This window comes from Aethalodelphis obliquidens, unplaced genomic scaffold (assembly GCF_003676395.1).
Source record: "Aethalodelphis obliquidens isolate GAN/ISIS:26980383/991018 unplaced genomic scaffold, ASM367639v1 scaffold27, whole genome shotgun sequence".
Classification (NCBI taxonomy): Eukaryota; Metazoa; Chordata; class Mammalia; order Artiodactyla; family Delphinidae; genus Aethalodelphis; species Aethalodelphis obliquidens.
This window is the reverse complement of record NW_020837971.1, coordinates 23268888-23294403: the sequence shown is the minus strand read 5'-3', so window position 1 is coordinate 23294403 and position 25516 is coordinate 23268888. Positions and strand designations below refer to the sequence as shown.

Genomic DNA, 25516 nt, shown 5'->3' with positions numbered 1-25516 from the left:
GCAATCACAAGAAAATAGGAATGGCTATTCAATTATCAGGCAAAGTAAACTTTAAAACAAACAAAAAATGCTACTATAGCTAAAGGGTAACATTTTTTTATAATAAAAAAAGACAACCTATCAGGAAGAGAGAACAATTATAAACATACACACACCTAAGAACAAAGCACCAAAATGAAGTAAAAACTGACAGAAATGATAAAAGAAATAACTATTTTGATTATATGATGATTATATCATTAAATAATGATAAAAACAATTCAAAATATTGCTTGGAGACTTCCAATAATGAATGAAACAACTAGGCAGAAGATCAACAAGGAAACAGAATACTTGAATAATGCTGAAACCAAATATACCTAAAAGACATCTACATACCTCTCCACCTGGCAGCAGCAGAATATACATTCTCAAGTGCTCTGGCACATTCTCAAGGATGGAGATTATTTTAAGCCACAAATCACAATAAATTTTAAAGGACTGAAATAATACAAAGTATTTTCTCTGATCACAATGTAATAAAATTAGAGTAACAGAAAAATTTGAAAAACTCACAAATGTGTGGAAATTAAACAACATAATTCTAAGTAACCAATGTGTCAAAGAAGAATCAAAAGAGAAGTTAGAAGAAAAACTTCATATAAATTGAAAAAAAAACCATAACCTATGGAATGCAGCTAAAGCAGTACATTGTGGGAAATTATATATACAAAATTATATATATATAAAATATAATATGATCTCTAATCAATAATTGAAACTTTTACCTTATGACACTAGGGAAGAAAGAGAAAACTAACCTTAAATCAAGCAGAGGGAAAGAAATAATAAAAATTAAAGCAGAGATAAATGACATAGAAAATAGAAAAACAATAGAATCAATGACACAAAAACATAGTTATTTGAAGATATCAACAAAATTTATAAATCTTTAGCTAGAGTGACCAAGAAAAAAAGAGAGGACTCAAATTAACAAATCATCAATAAAAAAGGAGGCAGTATTATTGACCTTACAGAAATAAAAAGAATTACAAAGGGATACTATAAAAACCTGTATGCCAATAAATTAGATAACTTAGATGAAATAGAAAAATCTCTAAAAGACATACACTACTGAAACTGACTCAAGAAAAAATAAACTATATGAATAGAGCTATACCAAGCAAAGAGATTAAATTAGTAATCAGAAAAAAACAACTACCCAGGAAGAAAAACCCAAGCTCAGATGTTTTCACTCATGAATTCTACCAAACATTTAAAGAAATATTAACAATTCTTAATGAACTCTTCCAAAGTCAGAAGAGAAAGAAAAAATTCCCAAGTCATACTCAGTATTATCATGAAAGCAAACCCAGGTAAAAATGATATCACAAGAAAACAGAACTACAGACCAATATCTCATATGAATATAGATACAAAAATTCTCAACAACATTCCAGCAAAATGAATCTGTCAGTATATTGAAAGCATTATACATCATGACCAAGTGGGATTTTATCCCAGGAACCAAGCTTGGTTCAACACTTGAAAATCAATGAATGCAATATACCATAACAATAAAACAGAAAATAAAAAATACATAATTATCTCAATTAATGCAGGAGAAACACCTGACAAAATCCAACATCCTTTCACAATAAAAAATTAAAAATCAACAAACTTGGAATGGAAGGAAACTTCCTCAACCTAATAAAAGGCATCTATGTAAAATCCAATCTAACACCACATTTAATAGTAAAAGACTTGATGAGTCCCCCTAATATTACAAAGAAGGCAAGGATATCTGCTCTCACCATTCTTATTCAACAGAGTACCAGAAGCCCTAGTGTCCCCAATAAAAAAAGAAAAATAAGAGGCATACGATTGAAAAGAAAGAAACAAAACTGTCCCTATGTGCATATGACATGACAGTCTCACAAAGAATCTACAAACATTTTTTTAAAATTCTAGATCAAGACACAAATAATAAACCACTTTTTGTTTACAGTATGTCTCGTTTTGTTGTGCTCCACATTATTGTGCTTAGCAGATATTGCATTTTTTACAAATTGAAGGTTTGTGGCAACCCTGTGTTAAGCAAGTCTATCAGTGCCATTTTTTCTGCAGCATTTGCTCACTTTGTGTCTTTGTATCATATTTCGTACTGAATTGCTGCAATCTCATGATAAAACTTGAATAAATGGGGAGTTGCTTCTTATGGATGAGCAAAGAAAGTGGTTTTTTTCTTATTTTTTATAGATCGTTTTTCTATATATTAGCAATAAACCTGTGGAATCCAAAATTTGAAATCTAACATCATTTACAATTGTGCCAAAAAAGCCCAAAATAACATACTTAGGTATACACTTAAGAAAGCATGTATATAGAGACGAAAGAGGGAATTCCCTGGCAGTCCAGTGGTTAGCACTTCCACTGCAGGGGGCACAGGTTCGATCCCTGGTCAGGGAACTAAGATCTCACATGCCTCACGGCATGGTCAAAAAGAAAAAAACAGAGAGATCGCAAACATCCCCCAAATTTATCTACAGATTGAATGCAATTCCCATCAAAATTCCAGCAGATACACTGTAGATACGTATAGGATTATTCTAAAATATATAAGGAAAGGGGTGGGCCCTAAAAAAGAAAAACATTTTGATAAAGAATAGTGGAAGGAATCACACTACCTGGTACTGAGGGTTTCTATAGTTACAGTGATCCACACAGTGGCACTGGCAGAGGAACAAACCCCATAGATCAATGGAAGAAATTAGAAAACCCAGAAACAGACCCACACAAATATTCTCAACTTACTGTTGACAAAGGTACAAAAACACTTCAAGAAATCATGCTGGAGCAATTGGATATCCTAATGAAAATTATTAAACCTCACACCTTACACAAAAATTAACTGAAACTGCATCATGTTAAGCAAAACTATCACAAAAAAGGAGAAAACCTTTGCCTATGGCTAGGCAAAGAATTCTTAGACTTGACAACAAAAGCATGACTAATTAGCAAATTTGATAAATCAGACTTCATTGAATTGAAAACTCTGGCTCTGTAAAAATACTGAAAACTATAAGACATCAAGAAAAGAAATTGAAGAAGAAAGAAATAAGTGGAAAGATATTCTGTGCTCATGGATTGGAAGAATTAATATGGTTAAAATATTAAATACTAAACAAAGCAATCTACAGCTCCAACGCAATCACTATCAAAATTCCAATGGCATTTTTCACAGAAATAAAACTCTCAGAAATTTGTATGGAACCACAAAAGACCACAAATAGCCAAAGCAATCTTGAGAAAAAAGAACAAAGCTGGAGGCATCATGCTCCCCGATTTCAAGCTATATTACAAAGCTACAGTAATTAACACAATGTGGTATTGGCATACAACCAGACACACAGATCAATGTAACAGACAGAGAGCCCAGAAATAAACCCATACAGAAATGGTCAATTAATTTACAACAAAGGAGCCAAAAATATACAATGGGGAATAGACAGTCTTTTCAGTAAATGGTGTTGGGAAAACTGGCCAGTCACATTCAAAAGAATGTAACCACTGTCTTACACCATGCACAAAAATCAACTCAAAATTGATTAAAGACTTGAATGTAAGACCCGAAACCATAAAACTTCTAGCAGAAAACACAGGCAGTAAGCTCTTTGACTTACTGTCTTAGAGATAATTTTTTTAATCCAACACCAAAAGTAAAAGCAACAAAAGCAAAACTTTTGTTCACAGCCCATGCAAATAGCAAAACTCAAAAAACCTCATCAATGACCAAAAAATAAACATTAAAGCCATGAAATACCATTATTAGACTATTACATGGGCAACAATTCAAGATACAGTATACTAAGGGCATTTTAGGTAATGAGATTCTCGTGTACTGTGGCGGGGATACAAACTGTACACTCTTTGCAGGGCAACTAGCAGAATTATCAAAGTAACACTGTGAAAACCCTGTAGAAGATATTACCTTACAGAATCACCTCAGCAAAATACTAACAATTTAACATCTATAATACAAGAATACTAGTGTGTGTGTTTACACACAGATCGATAAGTGACGGACTCATACACAGAGACGCACAGAGGGACTCAGGGAGGAAGAGACTGAAGGACTTATTTCAAGGTTCCATGCACTGCTGTTTGAGGCAGGGAAAATCTGAAACACACGAAACGATCATCAACTGAGGAATGTGCAAGCAAAATCTGGAATACCATGTGGCATTGGAAAGACTAAAGTGGATCCTTAGAGTGAAACAGAATGACTTAAATGATTTTTTTAAGCACAAAAATAGCAGGTCTCCAAAATCAGTTTATTAAATGATGTGTCATCCTGCTGCCACTGGTATAACAGTGGGGCACCGTAGGATATCAAGAGAGATAAAAATACAAACTCTAGAACGAGAATCCCTAGATTGAAATCTGAGTCCCACAGTCTAACGAAAATTGCAGTACCTACTGTACGGGTTTGTTGTGAGAATTAAATAAGTTGAATATAAATAAAGCACTTCAAAACAAAAGCCTTGCAGGGCTTCCCTGGTGGTGCAGCGGTTGGGAGTCCGCCTGCCCGTACAGGGGATGCAGGTTCATGTCCCGGTCTGGGAGGATCCCACATGCCGTGGAGCGGCTGGGCCCGTAAGCCATGGCCGCTGAGCCTGCGTGTCCAGAGCCTGTGCTCCGCAGCAGGAGGGGCCACAACGGTGAGAGGCCCGCGTACCGCCAAAAAAAAAAAAAAAAAAAAAAAGCCTTGTGAAAATAAGCAATATATGTGTTTTGCTGTTATTATTATAATTACACGTAAAAACACAGCATAAATGCTTGGTAAATATTAGCTATCATTTTCATTACTATAAACCAGCATTCATTTTAGGCACTGTTACACTTGTTAGCTTATGTGAATATACCCTTATGAGAGATTTCAAAGTATATTTGTTATAAACTATATAAACTATACTAAATAACACATATCATATTTTACAAGAAAAACTATGTAACAAAAATGAAGCGTGACTGATTACAAAGTTTAAACAAATTATTTGCCTAACAAAGTTAATATAATTTCTCATGAAAATTATGTCTTTCTTTGGATAGATGGAACATCGTTTTTTAGTGTATAAAAATGATCAGGGAATCATTAATAATTCTGCCATTTGTTCTACATCCCAGCTGTGAAAACAATGCTGCATGAGCTTCCTATTGCTTCCAATGGTATATTAACTTCTTAAGCCACAAACCTCGTGGCTTAAAATAACACAAATGTATTATCTCACAGTTGTGGAGATCAGACGTCCAAAGTGAGTCTTGCAAGGCTGGAATCAAGGTACATTCGCTCTGGAAGTACCAGGCTCCAGAGACCTGCCACCTCCTTGGCTTGTGGCACCTACCCCACCCTCTCCTTTCACTGCCACATCTCCTTTTTCTGCCTTTGGGGCTGTCCTGCCTTCCTCTTTAGGACCCCTGTGACTGCACTGGGCCCACGCTAGTAATTCAGGAGAGTCTACCCTTCTCAAGATCTTAATTACACCTGCAAAACCTGCTACTGTAGGGTAACATATTCAGAAGCTCTGGAGGTGAGACACGGACAGCCTGGAGGACCCTGACTCTGTCTCCATGCGTGGGTCCCAGCCGTGAGACGGAACTTTCACTCAGGCTGTTCTCCTGGCCACTCCATGACCAACTCACCTCTCCAGTCTCAGACCTCAACAGATCAAGCTACCTTTGGACAGGGGTTTTAATACAGTGGCAATTCATGTTCCTGTTCACGGGGATGGCAGTGCACCATCAAGAGGATACTCGGAATTTAAAGGCAGTACGGAGTACAATATCATGCTCATTCTCTGAAAACACGATTTCCATACCACCCTGTTTTTATGCACTGTCTTAAACTGATCTGTACATGTCAATATTCCCCTGAAGAAAAATGATCTTCCCTTACCACGAACCCCTTACAAAGCACTTCACAAAATATAGGCAGGCAGACATTTTTCTTTAATTAAGAGAGACTAAACACAACAAAATCCCTTTAAAACAAACCTGTTAAAGTATGTAAATATTTGTAAACATTAAGAAATGTTAAAATACAACCAAAATCCCTTCTTACCATATACAACATATTTCAGTTGGAGATTTTTAACGACTTCTTCCACAGTAGGTTTATACTCCAGAAAACACGTGTAAACCCCACTCATGCTCTCCTTGAAGTTCTGGAATACAAGGCTTCCTGTGGAGGTCACTTGTGCAGTGCTGTTTCCTAATAGAGGAATAAGATACAGTGATCAGTAGCTTAAATTACATGAGATTGAGATAAAATAACGAAATAGTTTCTTAACAGAGAAAAACCATCCAAATTTACCTACAGAATCACTCAAGGAGTCGGGGACAAAGTCATTGTGTCTGGTGGTTCTTGACAGTGGGTGCCAGGATGAACTTAGTGTCAGAATTTCACTAACCAGAGTTCATCAAGTGAGTGGCTGCCTAAGTGGTAAGAGACTAACAATCACACGTACATGATGTGCTCCTCATCTGCTTGTCGCACTGAGATGGCATGATCAGTACTCATATACATATAATATAGCATATACTTATACATACTATCAAGTAATTATATTTGTATATATGCATATAAATACTTTATTGATGAGTTATGCTCTCATTAAGCATAAAAAATGTATATGAAAGGGATAAAAACAGTGTGTCCAGAACAAAGGCTAACTCAATATAATCACGAACACCTAGGGATTTGCTGTCATTACACAAGGTACTTGGCAAAATTTGGATTACAACCGTGAGGGTTGCAGAAGAAAGAAAACAGGAGACTGGATCACTTGACACCTGAAGTCGCACAATCAGAACTGCAGTGCTGGGAGTCAGAACGTGGACGTAAGTTCCCTTGTCACTTCAGCATCACTTAAGTACCACACTGGGAGACAGCCATGTTGTGTAATGGGAAAGAAGTCTGATTTAGAGGGTTAGGACTTGGCTTTTAGGTGTGCCTTTCTTTCTCATAAACTGTGTAACTGGGGATAATCACTTAATCTTTCTGAAGTCTAGCTCCTTCATTTGCACAACAAAGAATCATAATATATGATAATATATCTCATAGAATCATTTTTGAATAACAAATACAAGGAATGTTAAAGTACTTGAAAAAGCTATAAGTCATTAAGCAATTAAAAATGGTTACTCTCAAAGTTCATAATCACGGGTTTGCACTAGAAAAAATTATTAGATATTAAAACTCACTCAATAATTTAATAAACTATTCATTAGAATTGAAAATATTACCTTAATAAATACTCATCTTTTTCTATTTTAAGAAAATAATTTATTGCCTATAACTGTCAAGTTGAAATTTATTTTGAAGAAATTTATTGCTTCAAAATAAGACAAAAGATGAATGTTCTTAGTGAAGAAATTTTCATTATTCATTTTTTCACTAAAAATGTGTTGAGTTTCTAGCACATGCAAAGCCCTGTTTCGGATACTGAAGGAGAAATGAATAGATGGATATACCCACCCTCAAGGGATTACATAGAGCATTATGCCTTGAGAACTCCCATTTCTATATCTTGGATGAAGCTAAAAAATGTGATATAAATTTAGAATACATTTCTATTGTACTGCCTATATCTTCATGAATATCTTTTGATGAAAGAGTACATATTTATCATAACATGTTGTCTCTCTTTTAGAACAGATTAAGAGGTTTTCAAGTGTTTGCTATACATATATTTCAGCAGACACAAACAGATACATCATAGTAATATGATAAAAGGTGCCCACAAATTGTAAAGAAATTTTAGAATATCATGTCAGCAATGAAGCCATGCATTCCCTGGCAAAAATTTGAAATAAAATTTCCCAAACCAGAAGCATTAATAAGTGTATTAATATATATTTGAATGCCTACTACAATGTTAAATATTATGACAGCCAGAAAATCTAGTATCATACAATTTGTAAGAAAACACTCTCTGGCTACCTTCTTATTTTAAAAAATTTAAAAGTAGCACACTTTGAAAAGATACCCAGATGATTGCATAGCCAAGAGAAGAACCCACTTAACAAATACCACTTAACAAACAGACTTTTACAAAACTAAGTTTAAATGGGAATTTCAGGATGCCAAGGCATATCACTATATACTATATAAGAACTCATACAACAGCAGACAGTCAATAAATAATTAAACTGAAGTCAGGACTTCTTCCTCTAGAATTCAGCTTGATCATCTAAAAATTCAGAGTTGGATTAGATTTCTAGAAGCACATGCCTCAGAGCTCTAAAATTATATGGCAAAATTTAAGCACCATTTCATTACAACTAATTTTTAAAAACAGGTTTATACTTTTGGTTTCTGCTCAGATATGGAGAGTGACTATAAGAGCAACAACATCATACAACAATAAGGAAAAAGACAAACTATCAACTAACAAATTTTCTTGAACCCATCAAACAAATGAGGCAGGTAGGGCAATCAGTAACCCTGAAAACCAGGAATGAACAGGGCCTGCAGGTAGAACCTAGACCTAAGCATTTGCTTCAATGGTCTAAGAACATCTGGCTAAAAGTTTTCAATAAATTGCTAAAAGCCAAGTGCTGTCCAGTGTGAGCATGTGAAGCCTCTGAGGACCACAGATGGGGGCAGGGGGAGTGCAGAGGCAGTTGCACCCTCTTACAGGCTTCTCACCTTCATGAAAATCTTTGGGTGTTCAAAGGAAGATCAGGGGAACCCTGAGCAAGATTCCCACAGGGCACTGGCTAGAGGAGGGGGCCGGTGCAGGGTACTGGCTAGAGGAGGGGGTCGGCAGCCCTGCCAAAACTCCACCCTTGCCCATTTCCCCTACCTCCTGGTGAGGAGCAATGCTTTAACCTACAAGGGAGAAGAAACAAAAATGGTCACTGAGGGCACTGTGGAAACATGTTACCACTAGGGAAGGAAACAGGAAGAAAAAAAACCTCACTCTTGAGGAAGTCAGCAAGAAGTACTAGGCCAACACTAAAGCCGGCAGACAGGCTGAAGCACTTCTAAAGGCCACACCCACAAGATCCAGTGACACCACACCTGCTGAATCAGAACACTAGAGACTGCCCCTCTCTCCCAACTGCCCATCACTAATAAGAGTCTAGCAAAAATGCAGTGAAATCAAGCTAGGAGAGCTACAAGAAAGATTCTCTCTAGAGAAAGCAAAAAAGGAGAAACCAAAGCCAAAGATGAGACAATGGAGAAAAATAAGTTTTCAGTAACACAGCAATAACCAATATCAAAGCCAGACAATTCCTGACTAGTTTAACACAAACTCCCAATATTAAAGGCTTAATAATATTTTAAAAAGTGTTCATCTCAAATATAAAAATAATTATCTCAATATTTACTATCTTATTCAAGATGTTCTTAAAAAATTAAGAAGCATACAGAAGGGTAAGAAATGGCACATTTCCAAAATACCAGGCAATGACACAGATGTCAGAAGTATCAGACAGTTAGTTTAAAATAACTATGAATAATGTATTAAATAATTTAATGGAAAATGTAGAAAGCATGCAAGATCAGATAGGTGATTTCAGCAGAGTCTGAAACCATAAGAAATAATCAAATGGAAATGTTAGAACTAAAACCAAACCAAAAAATAAAAAAAGAACACAGTAACACAGATGAAGTCTTCCTTCAATGAGCTCATAAAGAGGCTTGACACAGCTAAGAAAAGAACCAATGACTTGAAGACAGATCAAAAGAAATTTACCCAAAGAGAAAAAGCAACAACAACAACAAAAGCAAAACAACACCAAGAAGAATGAATCCAAGAGCTATGGAACAATTTCAAACAGTTACATAAGGGTGACAGAAATCTCAGAAGGAGCAGAGAGATAGGATGAAGCAGAAGAAATACTGGATGATATAATGGCCGACAATTTTCAAAACTTAATGACAAACCAAAACTACAGATCCAAGAAGCTTATAGAACACCAAGCAGAATAATACAAATAACCAAGAAAAAAAATGCATTTAGTATTCAAATCACTGAAAGTGAAACGGAAAGAAAAAATCTTGAAATTAATCAGAAAAATATGGCACACTGCCTACAGAGGGATAAGGACTATTTTATAGCAGCCTTCTCACAAGAAACTATGCAAGCAAAAAGAATACAGAATGCCATCTTTGGAATGTTGAAAGAAAAAAATTGCCAATCCAGAATTCTACAACCAGCAAAAGAAATAGATAAGCAAACTTTACCCAAAGCAAACAGAAAGGAAATAATAAAGTCAGAAATCAATGAAACTGAAAACAGAAAAATACCAGAGAAAAATAACTCAAAAGCTGGTCCCTTGAAATGACTGATAAAATTGTTAAATGAAAGAGAAAAGACACATCCAATACCAGGAGTGAATGAGGGCATATCATAGAGATCCTGCATATATCAAAAAGATAACAAGAAAATATCATAAACTATGCACATAAATTTGACAAGTTGAAAAAAATCTAAGTTGGACAAATTCCTTAAAAGACATAAACTACAAAAAGTCATAAAATGGTGAGAAGGGAAAATCCTAGTCCTACCTCATTTAGATTATAATCTGTGAACTCTGAAGCCAGACTTCAAAGGCACTTGACTTCAGGTAAGTACCTTGTTCTCTCAATGCCTCTGTCCACATATAAAAGGGAGAAAATGACTGTACTTACTGCAAAGAGCTATTGTGAAACTTAAATGATTAGTATATGTAAATTGCTTAGAACAGAATCTGCTACATGATAAAAGTATACGTGTTGATTATTTTTATAAAATTCGGAATAAAAACACTAAAGTAAAAATATGCTTGCAGAATATATCCACACATGTATATCTATATTTATATATATTTAAATATGTGCATTTACTACGTGTATGAATACACACATACATAGATATATGTATGTATTTGTGCATGTGTATTCATACACGTAGTAAATGCATAAAGAAAAGCTAAGGAATAATATTGTAAAAGTTCAGGATAATGTTTACCTAAGGGGGGGTTGGGGACAGAAGAATGGGATTTTTCAACATTAGAAGGTTCAACAGTCATGATAATGGTATATCTTGGCTTCTATAGCAAGCTCAAGGATGTCTGTTTTATTACGCTTCATAACTTACATATCTGTTATACGGATTTGTATTTATCAGATGCTTCATAATAAAAATATTAAGGTAGAGTAAGATATAATCTATGATCTCATTTTTTAAAAAACATAGTAAGGATGCAGTTACAGGGTAAAGCTAAACGTGTGTGTGTGTGTGTGTATGTGTGTGTGTGTGTGTGTGTGTGTGTGTGTGTGTGTGCAGTTATACAGGTTTGTGTGAACATTTAAAAAAATGGGAAAGTCCACACACCAAAAAGAGCTAATTCATCAGAATGGTATTAGGGTTGAAGTAAGAGATACAGGGCTTGCTGCAATAAATGCTTTACCTTTGTAAACCAAAAATGTTGGAAGAGAGACAGAAGAGGGTGGCAGTGGGGGTGAGAGGAAGAGAGCCTAGCAAGTCTAAGACTTGGCCTCTACACTGTACTACCATCTAAACAACCTGGATGCTTCTCTCCAAAGGGAGGCGCAAGTACATAACTACATGTTTCTTTGGTTCAACTGTAGCGGAACTATCTTTGGAATATCCATAAAAAGATTAAAAAAGTACAGTGTAGTTTAACCTAGAGTCCAAAAAGCTTCTCTGTTTTACAAGCTTTAATAAAATTAGACACTTTCCACGTCTCTCTGCAATTACAGTGATAGTACTGAGCTTTAAAGCTGGCAGACAGCGAACTATGACGTGACACTGCACTGAAAACACAACTGTAATCATGATGTCAGAATACCAGGATTTTCTGAGAATAGTCTTTATAAATGCAAAGCCATTGCATCTATATGATTTTATCCTTACCTGGAAACAGCTACGTTTTTGAACATCTGTTTTCCATTATGAAAGTGAGTAATATAAAATGTCACTTCTAGTTAAAGGATTCAAAATTCACTTACATAGTATACTTTGCAATACAAGCTGCAAGACCTGGCCTGGCATCTCAGAGAAGAGCATGTTTCACATCTCAATTTTCAAATCAAAGGAGTAACAAATTACAACACAACAAATCAATACTTAAATGCTTCTATTTTTGAACTCACAGAGTTTTAATAACAAATGTAAAATATATTTAATATACATGCTTGTGTTATATTATTTGCTATTAGAAAGCAACAAAAATAAAGATTGATTTTATTTTCAATATTGGATACCTTTACTCCTGGCCCCCTTCGCTGATTTATATTAACTGCCTAGCCTCTCAGGACCTCTGTCCCTGACCTCTGCTGACCCCCTCCTACACTCTAGTACTGCAGCCAGGCAGAGGTCACGCTGCTCTGCGTACCTCCTGCAAAGCTGGGCACAATGGCAGCCACCAGGTAGTCACTCACCTAGAGCCGAGTAATTCACTTTGGAGACACACCACCTAACCTAAAGAGTGAAGTAACTCTTTAAACCTTGAGCTATTTCAGAATCAACATAAATATTATGGCAATGTACAACCTAGATTGTTCAACTATATAAAATATGAATTAAAACATATTAAAAAATAAATATTTCTTATGAATGTTTCTTCAGCAAGTCTTTGTATGAATATACTGCTTTCCTCCATCCAGGTCTACAAAATAAACCTGTAGGCTTTCACCCACAAGCACTGTCTCAAAACACCAATAAGGGAAAAAAAGGAGAAGAAGGAAGGAAGGAACGGAGGGAAGGAGGGAGGAAGGGAGGGAGGGAAGGAAAAGAGAGAGAAAGAAAACATGGTGAATAGAGCAATAAAGAAAAACTTCCACAGAAGGTATGCAAAAGGTACTTCCTTGAACAGATATTTAGGATGAAAATTCATTATCTGAATTTTCAGCAAGGCTGAAAACAAAAACAGCTAAGCTAATTGATATTTTTTAAACTACACTGCAAAAACAAATCAGCTTTTAGCAAATGAGATATCAGAATACAAGTAAGATGGGCATTTCAAAATAACAAAATAAGAAGTTGAATGGAGAAAATGTTGACCAAATCAATCATACCAATAGTAATCTCTATGTGGTAAAATGTACCTTCATGAGAATAAGACCTTGTTTTCTCAAAAATCTGAAAACTGTAAGGCTACTATTCAGATGTATCTCAAGTCCATTGTCTCCTCTGGATGAGTACCCGAGTACTAAACTTCCTCTTTTGTAAGCACAGCATCAGTAACATATTATTACACAGCTACCACCAAACCATGCAGTATATTTAAGAGCATGTTTTTCATACTAAAATACTGAATGTTAAATTTAGTCAGTTTTTCAAAATCGGTATTAATATTTAGGTTAAATTCAAATATAATCCATACTGTCTGGTCAGGATTTTAATCAGAGTGAAATATAAGATAAAAAATATAAAATCGTAACTACTAATAAAGTCTCAAGTTGTCCCTATGTGGGGCTGTATAAAACGAACAAAACCAGAATTTTAAACCTAGAGCTCAAAGTGCTCATTTGTATTTTTAACAAAAGCCAGAATCATATTTGCTTCTTCATACATACTTTGCTAATAAAAGTCTAACTGAGGTAACCAAAATGATTTTATGAATTTTACAATAAAAAAGGAAAATTTTTTGAAATATGTATGCTTAGAGAATTCTCCAGTTTAATCATCCAGTGTGTCTCTATCTCAAATTAAGATCTGGAAAAAACAGTCATGCCATCTACATTGTTAGATTCTAACTCCAAAAAGAAATTGCAAGAAAAAGAAGTGAGCTAATACATGAACGTATATGAGATACAAATATTCTTTTTGCTCTGAGTACATTTCATACATATTTTTAATTATAACAACTGAAACAGAAGCCCACCTGAAATGATTCTTCCTTTCGGCCCATGCCACTGGAATGATGGGTCTATGAGTTCAGAATTCCGCAGTTGTTGGGTTACACATAACATGTGTGGACTCTTTTGATGGAGCATAACATATACTTTCACTGAAAATAAATATTAAAATGTTCCAATAATATTTTATGTTCGTTCACGATCTATAATGGCTTACATTTTTGTAGTGTGGGTTACATGTTTTCAGAAGTTTTCTTTGGATTATTGCTATTGCTTGGTAAGAACTAAATTTCATTGCATTCCATATAACTAACTTTCAAAAACATACACTTAATTTATTTGCGTGTGCGAGTGTATCTTAATCTCAGCATTATGCATTAGTCTTTTTATTCAGAGTTTATATACCAACTTACTCTGTTGTCATAAAATTATTTTAATTACAAAGTATTAAGATAATTCTATATCTATACTTCATCTGTTTTGCAAAGACACCAAACCTGAAAGAAACTGACAAGATAAATTTGTTTAGATTATGGAACAATACATTACTCACAATGATGTAACACAGTGTACTGAATTTTAAAATTGTAATGTGATTAAAAAATTCACAAATATGTGCTTTGATTGATTTTAATTATTAAGCATTTTTCCCACTTTGCTTTAAAATTTAGAGCACTGCTCATTAAACAAGCAAAAATAGTATTCTCTACGAGATACAAAAGGATCACAGTAAAGATTCAATTGTTTTGCATTTACTCACAAGAAAGCTTTTAGAAAAGCTTCTAGAAACTCCTCAGTAATCCCATGGCAACACTTCACTAATCAACCATATACTAAGATTTTTGTGTTCCAGTAAAATAAAAATTGTTTCTATGAGAATCAAAATTCTCCTTAACTTTAAAGAAACTGTCTCTAAACTTTAACCATACAACATCATGTTTACTGAATGTAGCTTTTAGATAGCTACCCTTACTTAGGTTAAGAAACTTCCCCTCAATTCTTGGTAATTTGTTTTCACGGGACACTTGCACTTATATTCATAAATGTAACTGTATATAATTTTCTTACATTATCTTTTTCCAATTTCAGTACAAATTTGTTATTTAGTGTTTAGCACTATTAAGTTAGGCATCTAAGATTATAATAGCCACATAAAATGAATTAGGCAGATTTCCTTCTATAAATTTTCTCTGAAAGAATGTGTAAAGTGTTTTTGTCCTTGGAAACTATATAGCCTGGTACTTATTTTTTGGCAAGGGAGGAAGTAGCAAAACAAATTTCTGATTAACAATCTGGAGAATTTAATTATTAGTTTACTAAGTAATTTAATCAAGTCTGTTTTAGAAACTTATATTTTAGTAGAGTTATTCACTGTAAGTTTATTATATAAAATTATTCAGAATACTAAATTCTGATTTTTAAATCTCACCATATCTTAATTTATTCATAATATTTTTGTACTTTCATTATTCTCTTGTGAAACAATTACCAAAACTCTGTCTACTAATTGCTCCAAAGACAGCTTTTGGTTCCATTCAATCTATTATTCTTCTCTGGTCTCTTTCATTAATTTCTCCTCTTATTTTATTTCCTACTCACCTCAATTTAAACGTTTCTTCTTTTTTCTACTTTTAATGAATGCTTATTGTATTAACATGCCATTCCTCAGCACGACTTACTGCTTGATTACTTCTATAAAGATGCTGTCTCCAAATAAGTTCACTTTCTGGGGAATTGAGGATTAGGACTCAAACATATGATTTTAGCGAGAAGGATGATTCAGTCCATCACACTGAGATTCAGTTGTTTTCTTTAACTGAAATGTTAATTCATTTTAAGGATAAATTTAAGCACATCCAATAAAAAGGGAAGTTAGTTGTATATGACTGTTTTATAATTTAGGTTTAAAAGCTGTAGTTTTAAAACAAAAGCTGTGATAAAAGTTGTGATATCAGTGTAAATGGCAGAGTAAAGAACTCCAAAAATCATCCCCTTCATAAAGGTAATAAGAAAATGGCATATTATTTGAATCAACATTTTAAGAACTCTGGAAATTAATTAATCAAAGACTTACAGCACCCAGGAAAAATGTACTCAGGAAAAACAACTGAATCTCGGTGTCATGGCCTGAATTATGTTTCTCCCTAAAGTCATATGTTTAAGTCCTAATTCCCAGTTCCCCAGAAAGTGAACTTATTTGGAGATAGAGTTTTTATAGAAGTAACCAAGTTAAAATGAGGGCATCAGGGTAGGCCTAAATCCAATATGACTGGTGTCCTTATAAAAAGGGGAAATTTGGACACACAGACAAACACAGAGGAAAACAATGTGAAGAGATATAGGGAGAAGATGGCCATCTCCAAGCCGAGGAAGGAGAACTGGAACAGGTCCTTGCCCTACTGCCCTCAGAAGGACGCACCCAAGCCTCCATGATTGGACTTCTATCCTCCAAAACTGTGAGACAACACATTTCTGTTGTTTAAGCTGCCAGGTCTGTGGTAATTTTTTATCGTACCCCTAGCAAATACACCTGGTAAAAACAGTGAGCCTGTAGCACTTTAAGTTGCTGTATTCCCATTAGAACCAGCAGCCTGGTAGCCACTAGAGGGGCAGATGGGGTTAGGTGGACTTCAGTGCCTCCTTCCCAGAGAATTGTCATTATTTCACCTTTCTGGCAGTGTTCTGGAAGACACCATGCACAAAGCTATCTTTACATGACCTAGCTTGGAGCACACCCACTGTAAAAAGCCTTTTCCCCAAGAGTCTTTGTCAAAAACAACTAGAGCTTGCCACTTAACTTTGTAAATGCCTGAAGCAGTGGGAGTAAACATCAGCTTAACCAAAAGCTTAAGAGGAAAAGCTGGGTAATGACATGTCAATGGGAGCTTTGAAAACTTCAGACACGTTCCTAGGAAAACAGAAGGGCATGTGCATGCACAGAGTAGGCCACGTGGCCAAGACTGGGCATGCTCAGTAAAGAATGAGAGGCCTTAAAGTTCTCACCTCTGGCTGAAATTGAGCCTCTGTACAGCAGAAAGTGAAGGATATGGTGGAGCTGTCAACCGTCTGGCTAAATGTTTAAGGTAAGCCACGACAAGCTCACAAGGATTCTCAGAAAATATTAGGAGACTAACTGATTCAGGTGTTTAATGAAATCTCTGTTGAACCATTAGCCTACCTAAGCTAACTAAGCAAAGACTTCAGTGGCCACACATGACAAGGAATACAGAATTTAAAGAGAATTAGTTCAGAAAAGTCACTAAACAAATGCTACAGGAATACCTCATTCTACTGTACTTTGCTTTACTGTACCTCACAGATTTTGCAATTTTTACCATCAATGGTTTGTAGCAATCCTGAGTTTCAGATGATGGTTAGCATTTTTAGCAATAAAGTATTTTTTAATTGAGGTACATATATTGGTTTTTAACCAAATGCTATTGCACACTTAATAGACTGCAGTACAATGTAAACATAACTTTTATAGGCGCTGGGAAACCAAAAAAATTCATGTGCCTTACTTTATTGTGATACTCACTTTATTGTGATGGCCTGTAACTGAACCTGCAATATCTCTGAGTATGCCTGTACAACAAAAAGCAACTACATAAATACCTAGAAAGGGGGAAGAATCTGATTTCCAGAGTACTACATAATTCCCTACAAAGTCCAGTTTTCAACCAAAAATATGAGTCATGCAAAAACCCAAGAAAGTATAGTCATAGGCAGCAAAAAAAGCAACCAATAGAAACTGTCCCTGAGGAAAGTCAAATTTTGGAGTTACTGGACAAAGACTTCAAATCAGTTATTTTAAATATGATCAAAGAACATCATGCCTAAAGGACTAAAAAAGTATGAAAACGATGTCTCTCCAAATAGAAACTATCAATAAAGGGATAGAAATTATAAAAAAAGATCCAAAGAGAAATTCCAGATTAAAAAGTACAATAACAAATGAAAATTCACAGTTAAGAATCAATAGCAGATCTCAACAGACAGAAGAAAGAATCAGCAAACTTTACGTTACATCAATGGGGGATTTATCCAATCTGAGAAAAAGAAAAATAGAAAGATATGTGAAGATAAATCAACAGTACTCAGAGACCTTTGGGAAACCATCAGGCATGCCAGTATATGCATAAAACTCCCATGGAAGAGTGGAGAGAAAGAGCCAGAAAGAATATTTGAAGAAATAATAGCAAAAACTTCCCAAAGTTGATGAAAAACATAAATCCACACATCAAACAAGCCCAATGAACTCAAACTAGGATACATTCAAAGAGATCCACACCTTAGCCACATCATAATCAACTGTGAAAACCCAGAAACAAAGAATCTTGAAAGCAGCAAGACAGAAGCAACTCATTACATAATATGGTCCTCAATAAAATTAGCTTACTTCTCATCAGAAACCATAATGAAATAGAAAGTTTGAATAGACCTAAAACAAGTAAAGTGATTGAATAATAAAAAAAACTTCCCACAAGGAAAAGCCCAGCACCAGTTGAATTCACTTGTGAATACTACCAAACAAGTAGAATTAACAATACTTCACAAACTTCCAAAAAAACAGAAAAGGAGGGAACACACTCCAACTCATTTTATGAAGCCACTATTGCCCTAAAACCAAAATCAAAGACAACACGAGAAATCTACAGACCACTTTTCCTTATGAATATGTACATGATAATCTTCAAAATACTAGCAACCAAATCCAGCAACATGAAAAAGGATTACACATCATAATCAACTCAGATTCATTCCAGAAATGCAAGGCTAGTTCAAAATACAAAAATCAATCAATGTAATATCTTATCATATCAATAGAATAATGGACAAAACCCACTGATCCTCTCAATATATGCAGAAAAATCATTTGACAAAATCCAATACCCTTTCACAATAAAAGCACTCAACAAACTTGGAACAGAAGGAACTCTCTTAATCTTATAAAGGGCATCTACAAAAATTCACAGCTAACATACTTAATAGCAAAAACTGAAATCTTTCCCAGGCCCCCAAGGTCAGGAACAAAACAAAGATATCTGTTAACATCAATATTGAACTGGAGGTTCTACCTGGAGCAACTAGCAAGGAAAAATAGGCAGATTGTAAAAGAAGAAATAAAACTACCTCCATTTGCAGATGACATGATACTATATACAGGAAATTTTAAGGAATAATTCCCCCTATCCCCCATTTAAAAAATTAGAGCTCACAGCGGGAGAGGCCACAGTGGTGAGAGGCCCGCGTACCACAAAAAAAAAAAAAAAAAAAAAAAAAAAAAAATTAGAGCTATAAATGATTCGGCAAGATGACAGGATACAATACCCATTTGCAAATCTCAGTTGTATTTCTATACAGTAGCAATGAGCAATCCAAACATTAAATTGATAAAAACATTCTATTTACAGTAGCATCAAAAAGAATAAAATATTTAGGGATACATTTAACAAAAGTAGTACAAGAAGACTCATACACTGAAAACTGTAAAGCATCATTGAAGGAAAATAAAGAACACCTAAATAAATGAAAAGACACTCCATGTTTATGAACTGCAAGACTGTAGAGTGTTAAGGTGGTAATACTTCCAAGATTGATCAACAGATTCAATGCAATCCCTATAAAAATCCCAATGGGCTTTTATTCCAAAAATTGCCAAAGCTGATTCTAGAATAAAACAAAATTTCAAAGGACCTAGCATAGCCAAAACAATCTTGAAAAAGAGCAAACTTGAAGTACTCACACTTGATAATTTCAAAACTTATTATAAAGCAACAGCAATCAAGACAGTGTGGTACTAGCGTAAGGAAAGACATATATATCAAAGGAATAGAATTTAGAGTCCATAAAAAAAACTCATTCATCTATGGCAAACTGCTCTTCAACAAGAGCACCAAGACATTCAATAGAGAAGGAAAAGTTTCTTAAACAAATGATGCTGGAACAAGGGGATATCCACATGCAAAAGAATGAATTTTGATCCCTACTGTATACCATATGCAAAAATTAATTCAAAATGGATCAAAGATCTAAATATAAGCACTAAAACTATGAAATTCTTTCAAGAAAATGTAGGAGTAACACTTTGTGGCTGCTGATTAAGCAATCACTTCTGATATATGAATCCTAAAGCACCAGTACAAAAGAAAAAACAGAAATCAGACCATATCAAAGTTTAAAATGTGTGCTTTAAAGAACACTATCAAGAAATGAAAACACAATCCACAGAATAGATGAAAATATTTGCAAATCCAACATCTGATAAGGGTCTAGTATCCAGAACATATTAAAAAAAAAAAAACTCTTCCATCTCAGTAATATAAAAGACAGCCAAATTAAAAATTGGGTAAAGGACTTGAACAGGCATTTCTGTAAAGAAGACATCCAAATGGTCAATAAACATATGAAAAGAGGTTCCACATCACTAGTCATTAGGGAAATGCAAATAAAAAGCACAATGAGAATCCACTTCACATACACTAGGATGGCTAAAATTTTAAAAGATGGACAATAATAAATGTTAATATGGATGTTGGGAAATTTGAATCCTCATAAATTTCTGGTGTCAAAGTACAATAGTTCAGGTTCTTTGAAAAATTGTTTGGCAGTTCCTCAAAATGTTAAACATAGAGTTACCATATATCCCAGCAATTTTACTCCTAGGTATACTGAAAACATATGTTCACACAGAAGCTTGTCCAGAAATGTTCATAACAGCACTTTTCAAAATAGCTAAAAAGTGGAAACTTCCTAAATATCCATCAATTAATGGATACACAATTGTAGTATATCCATTCAATGGAGTATTATTCAGCCATAAAAATGAATGATACATTCTGTAACATAAATGAACCTTGAAAACATCATACAAAGTGAAAGAAGCCACACACAAAACACCACATAGTGTATGATTCCACTTATATGAAATGTCCGGAACGGACAAATTTATGGAGACAGAAAGTAGATTAGTGGTTTCCAGGGGCTGGAGTGTGACTGCTTAATGGGTACGGTGTTTCCTTTTAGAGTGATGAAAATGTTATGGAATTACACAGCGCTGATGGTTTCAGAACCTGGTCAATATACTAAAAACTACTCGAATGTATACTTTACAGGAGGAATTTTAAAGCATGTGAATTTACCGCAATTAAAAATATATATATATATATAAAAAGTTGTAGATGCTATGCCTCATGTTACTACTGCAAAATCTTATTAACCCAAAATCTTTATGATATACAGATCCCATTTAAAAAATGTTTTAGCATAAGAACTGCATATGGGGACTTCCCTGGTGGCGTAGTGGTTGGGAGTCCGCCTGCCAATGCAGGGGACACGGGTTCGATCCCTGGTCCAGGAAGATCCCACATGCCACGGAGCAACTATGTCTGTGCACCACAACTACTGAGCCTGCGCTCTAGAGCCCACAAGCCACAACTACTGAGCCCGCGTGCCACAACTACTGAAGCCCGTGTGCCTAGAGCCCGTGCTCCACAAGGGAAGCCATCATAATGAGAAGCCCATGCACCACAACAAAGAGTAGCCCCTTCTCACCCCAACTAGAGAAAGCCCACGTGCAGCAACGAAGACGTGCAGCAATGGAGCCAAAAATTAATTAATTAATGTTTTTAAAAAGTGCTTTAAAAAAAAAGAACTGCATACATTTAATATTATGTTTAATTATTATACAATAACAAGCAAAAACACTGTAGACAACTTTAATTAGATAGCTTTTAGAAATAATTATTTTTTGCATACTTAAGAAGTTACAGCAAACAGAATTAAACTATATGAATCTAACTCTGTGGAAACAACTTTAATCCATTTCCATAGAGGAAAAGGGCGATAGGAAACTAGGATAACTGGGGAACACTAGCCTTTTGCAAAAGATTGATAAAATTTAAACAACTGCCAATTACTTTCTTACAATTGCTGAAAATCTATTTATTAATACCTGGAAAATTTGGTGATCCCACTATTTTCATTGAATCTTGGGTCAAGTGAATACCTCTTGGTAATTGAGCCAAATATCCCACTATCAAAAACAAAAAGAACAGAATTAATCAACAATCTGGCTCATTACAAATTTCAAGACATTCAAATAGGATACTACCGCAGTGTATTTGATGTTTGTTGAAGGGGAGCCATAAATCAATATCCTCTGATATCTGGTATCTCTGTTCCAGCTCTATTCCCTTCATATGCTCCAATGAAATTAACATACCCACCGCTTTCCCTATTATGTCTCACCTTCAGCTTTTTCTACATCCACTTAGAATACTCTCAATAAGTCCAAATCCCCACCCTTCAAGACCCAAATCACAAGTCCCTCCTCCCTCAAACCTTCTGTTTGTCCTCATTTCTTACCTCTTTAGTACATCATCAGCAACACTCACTCTACATTGTATTACAGTTCTTCATGCACAGACATAATTTTCCTTATTTGACTATAAGCTCAATAGTAGGATCAGTGTTTATGTCAACTTATCGAGAATCGATATCTTTTGACTGCCTTCATCCAATTCCCCTCAATCCCACCTCTGGTAACCACAAATCTGATCTCTTTTGCCATGAGTTTGTTTTTGAAATATAATTGTCCCACAACACTTTGTTAGTTCCTGTTATACAACATAGTGCTTTGATGTTTCTATACATTTTGAAATGATCACCACGGTTAGTCTAGTTATGATAAGTCATCATACAAAGACATTACATTGCTATTGACTATATTCCCCACACTGTACATTTCAAACTTGTGACTCATTTATTTTGCACCTGGAAGTTTGTACCGCTTAATCTCCCTCACCTACTTCTTCTGTCCCCTTTGGCAAACACCTGCTTGTTCTCTATCTATAACTCTGTTTATGTTTTGATATGTTCGTTCATTTGTTTTTTTAGATTCTACATATAAGTGAAATCATGCGGCACTTGTCCTTCTCTTATTTCACTTATCATAGTACCCTCTAGGTCCATCCATGTTGTCACAAATGACAAGATTTCATCGTTTTTTTATGGCTGAGTAGGAGTCCACTGTATGTACCTATTATCTTCATTATCCATTCATCTATTGATGGGCACTTAGGTTGCTCCCATATCTTGGCTACTGTAAATAGTGCTACAATGAACACAGGGATGCAAATATCTTTTCTAATTAGTGTTTTTGTTTTCTTCAGATAAATCCTAGGAGTGATATTGTTGGATCATATGGTAGCTCTATTTTTAATTTTTTGAGGACCCTCCATACTGTTCTCCATGGTGGCTGCATCAATTTACATTCCCACCAACAGTGCAGGAGGCTTCCCTTTTCCCCACAGCCTATGCAGCACTTGTTATTTGTTGCCTTTTTGATAATAGCTATTCTAACAGGTGTGAGAATGGTATCTCATTGTGGTTCAGACTTGCATTTCCCTGATGATTAGTGATGTTGAGCATCTTTTTCACGTGCCTATTGGCCATATGTATGTCTTCCCTTGGAAAAAGGTCTATTCAGATCCTCTGCCCATTTTTTAACTAGACTGTTGTTTTTTGATGTTGAGTTGTTTGTATATTTTGGATATTAACCCTTATAGGATATATTCTTTGCAAATATCTTCTCCCATTCAGTAGGTGGCAGTCAAAACGTACAAATTTCTAGTATTAAGATAAGTACATACTTGGCATGTAATAAACTATATGATAATATAAATTATTATGATAAACATATGATTAATATAATTAACACTGCTGTATGTTACATATGAATTGTTAAGAGTTAATCCTAAGAGCTCTCAACACAGGAAAAAATTTTTTTTCTATTTCTTTAATTTTCTACCCATATAAGATGATGGACATTCCCTCAACTTATTGTGATAATCACTTCATGATGTATGTACATCAAATCCTTATGTTGTACACCTTATAACTATACAGTGCTGTATGTCACTTATACTTCAATAAAACTGGAAGAAAAAGGTATGTTCCTTAAACCTGGAGGACACAGGGATGGGAAGCAGAAGAGGAAGTTAGGGCCAGACTGGGGAGCTCTTTGTAAGCCATCCTTTGACTCTGCAAAAACCAGCAAGCAAAAAAAAGATTTAATCAAGAAAAAAATAATCTGTCAAGCACTATACCTTGCACCTAGCAAATATTAAATAATAATTGTTAAATATGATATATTCTGATGTTGTTCAGTCCTCGTTGAACAAGTGAATGTTGATGGACACATGAGTGTGCACAGACAAGTGGCAGGAGCAGCACAAAAAATGCAATAAAGCTCAGACCCAAATCTTCTTTGTTGTTAACAGAGAGGAGGTACAGAACCAAGAAGAGTATGCTATTCAAAGTCAGATGACCTGGATTTAAATCCCAACTTCCACTAACGAGTCTTAAGAAAGTCAATTAAAACTCCAGGAGCTTCAGTTTTCTCATCTGCAAAAAGAGACTAAATTCCAGATTTAGAGTTTTTGTAGGAACTGAATGGACTATCGTATAAACTATAAAACGCTACATAAATGTTGCTTCACTATTCATACCTTACATATTAAGATACTGCGTTCTTAGTCTACTTCTTATATCCTTAGGCCTGATCTTGTTCTTGGATCAAAAGACAACACACACACACACACACACACACACACACACACACACACACACACACAGAGTCGTACCTAGCATAAGATCATGGGCCATGGTCAAGAAGCATCCTTCTCCTACGGGGTAATTAACAACTATCAGCTAGTCTCTACTTCAACTAGAATGACCTTTGGACTTTGGCATATTTTGTAATGTCTCTTCACTCCATTTCTTTCCATTCTCCTCCTATCCCCTGTCTACCTCCGCAGCCCTTCCTCATTCATATTCTTGGAGGGCTTCTTTTTTCATTGCCCCTTTTCTGCACAAATTGTATTTTAAACAAGCCTCTTTTGAGCTTTGTATGATTCAATTCTGGGAGATACTTTATTTCTAAAAAGTCTAAAACTTGAACGCAAAATAACTTTATTTCTAAAAAGTCTAAAACTTGAACGCAAAATAACGCAGCCAAAACCTTTCTAGTTAAATGATGACCGTTGAATTAAGCACTCCCTTCGGTATCTTAACTCTATTTTTAAAACATGAGAAAGTATTTCGGATCTCTGAATCAAAAGGAGGAAAAAAACGGCGGCAGCAGAATATCAAAACTGTTAAGTTTCCAGTCTTTCCTGTACTTTATAGCTAAAACCAATAGATGGAGCTCCAGGACCACGGGAAATGAGAAAGCGGCGGGATGTCTACTCATTTCAAAATACACTGAAATCCTGAGACCCGTACGTCGTGGAAAGCTGGCAAAGGACCCGGGGGCTGATAAGGGGCTTGTTAACAGCCAATTTAATCTCAAGCCTTGAGCTGTGGGTGTTTGAATGACCTCGCCCGTCTATACGACATCAATGTGCCCAGTTCTCCTATTAAATTCAAGAGCGGGACCAGTGATACAGGCTTTCCCATCAGCGGACGCACGTGACACACAGAAACCTCCGGGAGCCGCGGTCCGGAGCCGCCCTCCGCCGCCTCACCTGACGGGGGCGCCCGCAGCACCAGCGCGGAGAACACCAGGACCACCGCGGCCCGGGAGAGCGGGAAGCCCGCGGCCCGGGACCGCCGCCAGCCCCGCCGCGCTCGGCAGGGGGCCGAGGCCTCCATCCACCC

At 35.5% G+C, this 25516-nt stretch overlaps 1 protein-coding gene across 1 annotated transcript in view; it reads right to left on the bottom strand.

Annotated features, from left to right (window-relative positions):
- The window catches only part of ZPBP (zona pellucida binding protein), a 102902-nt gene extending 77386 nt beyond the window's left edge, over nucleotides 1–25516 (bottom strand). Inside the window, exons 1-4 of the mRNA XM_027124143.1 lie at nucleotides 25384–25516; nucleotides 21810–21890; nucleotides 13882–14007; nucleotides 6101–6250 (exon numbers count right to left, since the gene is read on the bottom strand). Of these exons, the coding sequence (XP_026979944.1) occupies nucleotides 6101–6250; nucleotides 13882–14007; nucleotides 21810–21890; nucleotides 25384–25510 (484 nt within the window). The 5' untranslated portion in view covers nucleotides 25511–25516. The remainder of the gene's footprint in view (nucleotides 1–6100; nucleotides 6251–13881; nucleotides 14008–21809; nucleotides 21891–25383) is intronic.